At 26.1% G+C, this 10,923-nt stretch overlaps 1 protein-coding gene across 2 annotated transcripts in view; it reads right to left on the minus strand.

Moving 5' to 3' along the window:
* The window catches only part of LOC136071698 (voltage-gated purine nucleotide uniporter SLC17A9-like), a 27,282-nt gene extending 16,881 nt beyond the window's left edge, over positions 1–10,401 (minus strand). Inside the window, exons 1-4 of one of the 2 annotated variants that reach the window (XM_065813990.1) lie at positions 10,130–10,401; positions 5,107–5,314; positions 4,664–4,763; positions 1,009–1,218 (exon numbers count right to left, since the gene is read on the minus strand). In XM_065813990.1, coding sequence (XP_065670062.1) covers positions 1,009–1,218; positions 4,664–4,763; positions 5,107–5,314; positions 10,130–10,333 — 722 coding nt within the window. In that variant the 5' untranslated portion in view covers positions 10,334–10,401. Of the gene's footprint in view, positions 1–1,008; positions 1,219–4,663; positions 4,764–5,106; positions 5,315–5,812; positions 5,941–10,129 lie in introns of those variants that run through there. The other variant, XM_065813991.1, reaches the window with a different exon arrangement.
* Between the last annotated feature and the right edge of the window lie 522 nt (positions 10,402–10,923).

The following is a 10,923-nucleotide window of genomic DNA, read 5'->3' on the forward strand; positions in this document are numbered from 1 at the left end:
TATGGGAGTTACTGCAAAAGGCTTGGAAAGCTGTAACCATGGAAACTTTAAACAAATTAATCTTTCATATGCCAAGAATATGTGAAGCAGTAATGAAGAAACGTGGTGGTTATTTTGATGAACGCAAAATTTGAAACTTGTGCAAATTAATAAAGACCTTATAATTTAACTTTTTAATGTTTGTTAAGTTTTCTATTTGTTTAGAAATATATGTGAAGAAAACTAAATAAAGTATATTTCATGAACTAATTTGTAGTTTCTTTTTTCACTGAGATCAAAAAAAAACATAAACGAAAATATAACTGATAGATTTAATTGATTTTTAATATAATTACTGTTTTCTCATCACTGGTCTCAAATTAATTGCCGGTAGTGTATATATATATATATATAAAAGAAAAATATAGGTTTGCAAACTGTCAGAGAATTATATATTTGCTTCTTTATTAATATGTATAATCCATACACTTTAATAAAAATTCCTAGATGATTAAGATGATTAGAGCAGTCAAATTTTAACTTTTTTTAAGGTTATTTAAGGACTTTTAAGGTTTAAAAAAAAAAAGATATTTAAGGTTTTTAAGGAGGGGGAACCCTGATATATATTAGTACCTGCCTAAGCAATATTTTGAATACCCGCTTGAAATGAGTAGATTACTTACAATTGGTATAAAAAGCTTAAAAAACATGCGGAAATAAACTTATGCAAAACTTAAATATGTGTAATAATGGACTTATCATGACCTGTATAATATGGGTCATGGTCTATTATGCACCATTTCTATACTTATTTTTTATATAGTCATTTTACTTCAATAATTTTTAGTAAGTTGTAAAAAATAAAAGTCTATAAAAACTTAGTTTTGAGTTTATGATTAATGTTCAATACACTATAATTTCTTATTGTAAAATTGTAAATATAAATAAATGATTAATATTTTAATTACCTTTTTATGGATATATGTTGTTTTAAATTGCAATATTTCAAAAATAAAAAATAAAACTCACCAGAATGGCTTACTTGTTTTCAAAGATTTCCAATTAAAGCTTACAACATTTTGGTTTACAACAACGATATTATCATAGTTAAAATCTAGCTGAATAAATATTTTAAGCATAAAAACCCATATCATGCATAAACTTCCGATTAACAAAAATACACTCCGCCAGCCACTGTAATCTAAAAGCAAAGATCCAATCAAACCAGAGAATATTGATCTAAATAAACAATAAAATTTTTTAATCTAAATAATATAACTTTAATTCATTAAACACACACACACACACACACACACACACATATATGTATATATATACACACATATATATATATATATACATTTTTTTTCTGTAGTAATCACATTTATCATACTAATATTTTATGAGTATAATTTGTTTAAATACTTATATTATCTCATATTAACCATGCTCTCATATCCCCAGTGAAAATCCAATGTAACACTTCTGGAACAGTCTAACCATAACCTTTCAAACTTGGCAGAGGATAGATAGAAATTTCCATACATACATCAATTAAGGGTTAAAACTTGGACTGGCGGTATATTTATGTATAAAAAAAATTTGTTGCAACTCTTATAACTTGGCATAACAGAAATTTTTAATAACAACAACACAACTTCTTGTTGTTATAAGTCTTGTTCAATTATGCAAATTGCTTCTTAAAAGAACAGGGAGGCTCTTGATATATGTTCTTTGAAAACAAACAATCAAAAAAACTTGTCAAAGAAGCTGTAAAAACAACTGGTGTTTTATGAAAAACCCAAAGTTTAAAGCTAAAGTTTATGGATTGAAAAAATTCAATTAGTGTATCAGATTTTAAACTTGTGGCTTGTTTAAAGTAGTGTGGGATTGAAAGGGTAATGCTTTTATCTCCACTTTTATGTTTTAGCTGTCAATAAAAATTTTAATGATCTATTTTTTCAATCAAATCAACACTTTTCTTTATGCAACACAATGATATTTAAGTTCTAAATATATTAACTATTTCAGTTTTTATTAAGTTCTTGTGGCATTGATTTAATTCTAACATTTGGTTTTACTTATAAAATAATTCCTACCTATAAGTCTTGAATCAGTTATAATCAGTTATAAGTCTTGAATCAGTTTTCTTGAAATTCAGTTCTTAAGATTATAATAGTTTTACTTATTTTAGTTCCAAATTCAGTTAATATTTTAATTCTATTAATTTTTGACAGGATATTAATTTATTAATTATCATTATAAATGCTTTATTTTAGTTCCAAATTCAGTTAATATTTTACTTCTATCAATTTTTGACAGGATATTAATTTATTAATTATCATTATAAATGTTTTACTTATTTTAGTTCCAAATTCAGTGAATATTTTACTTCTATTAATTTTTTCAGCAATTTTTGACGGGATACAACAATATTAAAACGATTTTTTAACATATTATTAAACAATCTAAATAAGAAAACAAAATATTGTCAAAAAGAAACACTCATTCAATGATTCAATTATATTGAGATGGGCTTTTTTGAAACTAAAAGAAAATATGTAATTGTACTTTAATCACATATTCTTATCCAGTTTCATAAAAACTTTCATCTCTAATGTTTTTTTCATTTGATTAAAATGTTCAACAGTTAAAATTCCACTAGATGAAAAAATCCTTTCCACATATGCTTGCTATGCTGGGCGAACAACAAGTCTTTAGCTGACATTGCAATCCAACTATACTTGCTGTTTGTTTCCTAAAGTGCAGCTCATTACGTGGCAAAAGATCATTACCACAAATGTCTTATGTAGAATCAATCAGGGCTTGGCAACCAATGGAAACCACACGTGGTTAACCAGTTTTTTTGTTCGATTTTCTTGAAACCAAAAGCGATATTTTTCTTTTCTAAAAAACCGCAGAACCAGTTGTTAATTATACATTACTAAATAGATAAATAGTTTGAAGACTTCTTGTTGTGACAACCAAACAAGTAATGCGGAAAGCAAAAGTATTGTGAAAATATATATAATTTTAAAAAGCACTTTGATACTACATTTAGTTTTATTTATTTCAATATTTTTTCTATTGATTATTAATAGATTACATACTGACAGAATCTTTCAATGATATTTAAATTTTAAAATACTTATAATAATCAAAATAACACTTAAAGTATTTTGTTAACTTTTTTCTTTTTCTTTTGTATTTTCATTTGTTGTTTCACCTTGTTTGCTTAACTTTTTGTTATTGTTGTTTAATTTTATTAACTAATATAAAAAATTAAAACAATACAAAAACAAAACATAGTATATTTTTACATTATGCTTTTGTAAAACAAAATTATGCAGTACATTACATGCATAATTTTTAGTTGAGAATAATTTAATTTTTAGTTGAGAATAATTTAATTTTTAGTTGAGAATAATTTTTAGTTGAGAATAGCATATTCAGTTATAAATGGTATAAAAATAAAAAATAGGTGTTATTAGATTTGAACTAAATTAATAATGAATAAAAAAAGATATTAATGTCACTATTGATAAAAATTAATGTTAAATAACTATCAAAAAAATTTAAATTTTTTATTTTAGTTTAAGTATGAAAAATTTTCTCTAGTTTACAGATCTAGTTCCAGTATATTAATTCTCTAGGTTACATAGGATTTGTACAGCAGAAATAAAAATTTGCTTTTATAATAAAAAAAACTGGTGTTACTCAGTTTTACAATTTAATAAAACTGAAAACCAGTTTTTTGAAATTTTCCGGTTTTTGCCAAGCCCTAGAATCAATTTCATCAATTTTACGCTTCAAATTATTTTTTTGCATTTCATTTTTTTCACTTATTATTTTTGTCCTGTTCTTGACATGCAGATTTATCAGTTGTTTTTTTTATCATAAATAATATCCATACACAATGATCACATTTCCTATCAGCCAACAGCCTAGATAATCTAATTCCTCTCTTTAGATACTTTAATCATTTTTGTAACAAAAGATTATATGTAATTTTGGCGGGTCAATAGTCAAACATAAAAGAAATTCCAAACATGGTAAACAAGTCTGAGAGTTTTGCATTCAAAACGCACTAAATTCTAAACACATAGAGCAAGTATGTAAAACTTGTGATGCTGATCTTTTTGATGCTGATCTATTTTAGTTTTTGTCCTTCTGATACTCCTAATTTTAATTTTTGTGGTTCAGATAACTCCTAATTTTAGTTTTTATTGAGATTAACGAAATCAATTATTAATTAATTTTTAATTTACTTTAAGTTAATGAAAATACCACTGAAAATATAGGTATTTTTTCATAATGAAAAAAGGCAATTAGTGAGGTAATAATTTTCCTAAAAATCCAAAAAAAAAAAAAAAATTAGAATACTGTACTCATTTTAAGATAATGCAAACTGAAAATACCTTTTTAAATTTGCCTTTGTGAATGCCTGATTGTCTTAAGTTTATAAAACAAAAAGTTCATGGATATATACTTTTTATTACCTCATTATACTTTTATTATACTATTATCATTCTTTATACCTATTATATAATTAGTGCTGCATATATATATATATATATATATATATATATATATATATATATATATATATGTGTGTATATAAATATACACATACACGCACACACATATATATGTATATATATAAAATTTATATAAAAGAACAAACCCCATAGATGTACCAGATGCAGCAAAACTGTATGCAAAATTTCGATTGTTCGGATGAATGTTTTTTGAAACTAACGACGTTAGAGCTGGGAAATAAAATCCTAAAAAAATAAGCAAATATACATTGACTATGAAAAGTAAGAAACAAATGCAAAAATGTAATTTGACATTCAATAAACTCCAACTATATAAAATACAGCCAGGTTTGGAGTAAATTCATATACATAATTACACATAAAAAAACATTTACACTAAATGGGATTACTTATAATAAGGATAGTTTAAATATAGTTACTTTAAACATGATTACATTAAATAAATGTCCTTTACACATGGTTACTTAAACAGTTACTTTAAACATGGTAACTTTAAACGCACTTATCATTGTTTCATTATGATAAGAAAATAAAAATAAAAATTAAAACTCTTTTTATTATAACACACCTTGAGCAACACCTGTAAGAATTCGCAAAGCTATGAAACCAACATTTACAGGTAAAATATTTTTAACAAATGGAATTAAAAATGTTGAAATTGACCAAATTGTTGCTGATAGAAACAAAACTCTTTCACCGCCAAATCTATCAGAAAGAACTCCACTAAGTATTTGAGTAAGGATGTAGCCAAAGAAAAATGCTGACATTACCATACCCTAAATTAAATATATATATATATACATATATATATATATATATATATATATATATATATATATATATAAACATATATATACATATTTATATATACATATATATATATAAACATATATATATACATATTTATATATATATATATATATACATATATATATATACATATATATACATATATATATATATATGCATATATATATACATATATATATACATATATATATATATGCATATATATATACATATATATATACATACATATATATATATATATATATATATATATATATATATATATATATATATATATAATTCTTAAAATGTGCACTTTAAATTTTCAAAAAAAGAAGAAAAAACAAAGAATAATGACAAATTAAAAAAAAAAAATGTTGCCGTAATCAAAACTCTTAATTTACTCAGTCAATGTGTGCAATATATGATACATACGATGTATGTAAATTTATCCTTTATATATAGACAGATCAATGTTTACTAACCAAATATACAATGCTGGTGATTAACAGGATCTGTTATCATGCAAGAGCAGTAAACTGTGCAAAAAAATTTTGAAACTAAGAACAATTTAAATTGAAAATTCCCAGAACAAACCAGACTGCAAAGAAAGCTAAAATCAAAGAGAAACTAAAACATAGATTCATTCCACTTAACAAATCATAAGATAACCTTTGTATATATTGTAACCATTTAAATCCTAATATTATACAACATTTTTGCAATACATAGTAGGTTGAGCTTTTACTGGGTTTTAAATTTACTGGTAAATTGGTAAAAATAAAGGAATTTAGCAGTAAATGGTAAAAAAAAAAGGTAAATTTAAAAAAATAGAAATTCTTATGAAATAACTTTTTTGACTCCTTAACATAATTTAGACATAGCTATGAATAAAACACATGACATGCAGATTTATCAGTTGTTTTTTTTATCATAAATAATATCCATACACAATGATCACATTTCCTATCAGCCAACAGCCTAGATAATCTAATTCCTCTCTTTAGATACTTTAATCATTTTTGTAACAAAAGATTATATGTAATTTTGGCGGGTCAATAGTCAAACATAAAAGAAATTCCAAACATGGTAAACAAGTCTGAGAGTTTTGCATTCAAAACGCACTAAATTCTAAACACATAGAGCAAGTATGTAAAACTTGTGATGCTGATCTTTTTGATGCTGATCTATTTTAGTTTTTGTCCTTCTGATACTCCTAATTTTAATTTTTGTGGTTCAGATAACTCCTAATTTTAGTTTTTATTGAGATTAACGAAATCAATTATTAATTAATTTTTAATTTACTTTAAGTTAATGAAAATACCACTGAAAATATAGGTATTTTTTCATAATGAAAAAAGGCAATTAGTGAGGTAATAATTTTCCTAAAAATCCAAAAAAAAAAAAAAAATTAGAATACTGTACTCATTTTAAGATAATGCAAACTGAAAATACCTTTTTAAATTTGAAATAACTTTTTTGACTCCTTAACATAATTTAGACATAGCTATGAATAAAACACAAAAACTGCAATTTTTAGGATTTATTTTTCAACAAAAAATGGACTTTAAGGAAGCACAAAGTGTCACGTAGGTCATCACTCATTCTGGATCAAATTTTTGTGACAAATAGTCCAGCAGCAGAAAATGCTCTCTCCGATTCAACACTTGTGGGAGGGATAGTTTCCAGAGCATTGAATAACAGCTCAAGATTTGCAGTTCTTTTGCTGGTGGCTTTAAAGACCATCATTTCTTTTGAAATGGCCTTAAACTCATCATTTGAGTTATGTCTCTGCTTTTTGGCTGAATGTTCAATGGCCTCTTCCAACTCTTCCTGGAGAGAAATTTCATGCTCTTCAATTTCGTCAAGGCAGTCTGGGTTGGACAAATATTTGTACAGACTGACCAAGTTGCTTTGTCTCCTCTCTGTAAATGGCTTTAAGACAGCATCTTTCATTCTGATGCAAAGGCTGGATTTTTTCTGATTCAATTTATTGATCAGAAACTTGAAGACTCCCTCTGCTGTCAACAGGGTGGCATTTTTCCTGCCAAGAGCTTCAGTTGCCAATTTGACTGGTTCAAGGGCATCAACAATGTCAGTCAAGATGTCTAACTCTTGCTCTGTGCAAATGAGACTTGGAGAAATGTCTGCAAAGAACAACTCCAACTTGTTCATTGATTTTTAAAAACTTTTGAATCATTGCCAAGAGGCTGTTCCATCTTGTTTGACAGTCCAAAATAAGAGCAACTTCTTGGCCGTGGTGTTTTTTAACTTCTTCTGAAGCACATCATTTTTGACTGGAGATTTCCTGAACAACTTGACAATCTTCCGAACTTTGATGATGACAGACTGGAAATAAACTTAGACCTTTGGGAGAGAAATGCTTTCATTGATTTTGTCATCAATGAATTTGGAATTTTCTTCGTTGTCCGAATCTGAATCTTCCTTCGAATCTGAATCTTCCTCCTCGTCATTGTCGCTCTCCACTTTTTCCTCGCCCAAATTGTTGCTCTGATTTTTTTGGTACAAAACTTCCTGAACGGCCAGATGAACCCCATGAGTGTAGCAAGTTTGATGTTCGGTAGGAGCAATTTTCCCAAACTTGACTATCATTGAAGCCCCGTCAGTGACAGAACAAACAATGCAATCAGCCAAGTTCAAAGATGTTCTCCGTTCAACAACAATGAGTTTAGTTAATATTTCATTTCAGCTTTAACACTGGCAGAATAGTTTTTCACCAGCTGAATGGATTTTTTGTGGTTTTTTGGGAAATCATAGCCTTTTTATGTCATTGCCGACCGAATGAATGTGCTTTTGGTTAAAGCATTAAAACTAAATCCGTCCAAATCCAATCCGATTTTGGGGGCTGTTTTGGCTGCAGGTTTTCTTGTTTCTTTCTTGTCCTGGGGCTTTTTTATCCCATGTTTTTGACCAAGATGGTACCACATTTCTGTAGTAGATCCTGTGAACTGAGTTTTGTTCCCACATATCTTGCAAACACTTTCAGAACGATCTTTTACATGTTTCCAGACTCCAGACACTTTTTTATGAAAACTGTAATTATTTTATGTGTGTCAGTTGACTGACTAAAGTACTATTTGACTAAATAAATAATAGTATTGAATAAAAATGATTGAATAAAATTGAATAAAAAATAGTTAAAAAAAATAAACACTAACACTTTCTTTTAATTCATAAGATGCATCAAGTGGCATCAGACGCCATTTGTAATGGAAAAATTAATTAAAAAGTTCAAAACTTGTTTGTTTTGATATAAATATTTAATTAAAATGGCAGAAAAAGCTTAAAACACTTTTTTCTTAATTTTTACCATTTACCATCAAAATTTACCGGTAAAATGGTAAAAAAATGGTAAAAGCTCAACCCATATAATACAACCCATATAACCATACATATAATACATACAATCATAGACCTTTTAGTACTTGAACATTGAACCAATCATAAACCTTTTAATACTTGGACTTTTTTTTTTTACTATACTTTAATTTTCTGAAAAATTAAAGTGCACTCTTTAAGAATCAAAACACGCAAAAAATATTTGGAATATTCTTATATATTTATAGTTGATTTTAGTTAAAATATGAAAAAATAAGGTTTATTTGTACAACCAAAGACTTTCTTTTCTCTCAATACTCAGAGTAAATATAATAATCTAGATCAAGTCTTCATTACTAAAAAAGATTTTTTAATGTACAAGATATTACACACATCTGTAATAATGATACACAATATCTGTAATAATGATTTGAGAACCTCCCAATATATATTAAAAGAGTGTTCAATACTTTTTCCTACTTGACAGTAAATTAAAAAAACTTAAAACATTCTTTTTCATTTCATTCCAATAAAGAGGGCCATTGCAGTGCATTGCAATATTGAAAAGATCCCTTCATTATTATATATATATATATATATATATATATATATATATATATATATATATATATATATATATATATTTTGTTAGTTTTAATTACAACAACTTGGTCCTATTACTACGAAACACCTGCTTCATAGAAAAACAAGTTAGGTGAATTCCTACTAGGGTTAGTAGTGGGATTTACTCTGTACCTCTCACTAACATAACAAGTGTTCTACCGCACCACTACTATATTAATCACATTACTTTGTTGGGAACCATTGCAGTTGGGAGCAATTATGTATTTGTTACAGTTTAAGGATGTTAATAAAACATAGAAAGCTCTCCTATATACTTGTAAAACACATTATTAATAATAATTTTTAACTCTCGATAAAAACCTATACATTTTTTTTAGAATTAGTTTACAATACAGTCTTTTAAAACATGTTTCCTAGAATATTGAGAAACATATTAGTTAAACTGCCAGTAAAAAATTTCATATGGCTTGAATCAAACAAGACTTATTACAAAAAAATACATGGAGCAAGTCTTATTGCCCTAAAAGTTGTTTATCTTGTTAACCATAGTTAACAAGTTTTTACATTACTTCACTTGAAAAGCTGAAATTTTAGACTCCTAATCACTTAATTGAGAGACAAGAAAATGGCCCCTGACCTTAACAGTTTTTCAGATTTACATGATAACAAGTTTGTTGTCAAAGTAAAAATTAGCCAATTAAAAACTGAAATCAGAAAACACAAAAACTGACAAAAAGCATAAGAAATAATGCTTCTTTGTTTTTGTAATTTTCCACAAGCCCTATTACCCTAATACCCTTGGGGCATGCTGAGGAACCAGGCAACACTAAAACTATAAAATATCAACAAAGACCTTATGATAAAACTAAACTTTTTACTGATAAACTTTTATCCCAATCATATTCTTTAGCAATTTCAACAACACAAATACTCATTGACGTACGAGATGAATATAAAAGAAAACAACCAAAAAATAATGTCATGCTCCATTTCATTTGCTGCCTTTTATTCCAAAACAAATTTTCGAATGATGGAGTTCCATAGCCATCTTTTGTCAAAATTTCAAACTCTTCATTTTCCATTGAGCAGAAAAAACTTCTTTTTCAAAAAAAATATCCTTTAAAAAAACACCTATAATAAAAAACACCTATAATAAAAAACACCTATAATAAAGAGTACACAATAAAATAAAAAAAAGAGCACACAATGACAAAAACTAAAAAAAACTACTTTTAAAATATTGCAAATAACATAAGATGTTTTATTGTTATTAAAAAGGTTTAAAATAATTAGGGATAAAATTTTTTTATTGGATTTATATCAATAAATATGATAAATAAATATTTTAAATATAAATATTTTAAAATAGATATTTTTCTAATTTGAAAATTGGTTATTTAAAATAGAGCTGTCAACTTTTGATTTATGAAATATTATGTACATATTTAAACCACCAGATTAAAAAATAACACTATTTCTAAATATAATTTCTAAAAAATATAGTTTTAACTGTGGAAAAAATTTATCTAAATAAATACATAAAATAAATTTAAATTCAATAATTGAATTTGAAAAAACTAAAAAACATAAATATATCAAAAGAAATATAAACATTTTTTTTTGTTGAAAAAATCAAAATATCAAAATAGAATGTTGCTTTATCAAGACTAAT

This window comes from Hydra vulgaris, chromosome 12, assembly GCF_038396675.1.
Source record: "Hydra vulgaris chromosome 12, alternate assembly HydraT2T_AEP".
In the NCBI taxonomy this organism is placed as follows: Eukaryota; Metazoa; Cnidaria; class Hydrozoa; order Anthoathecata; family Hydridae; genus Hydra; species Hydra vulgaris.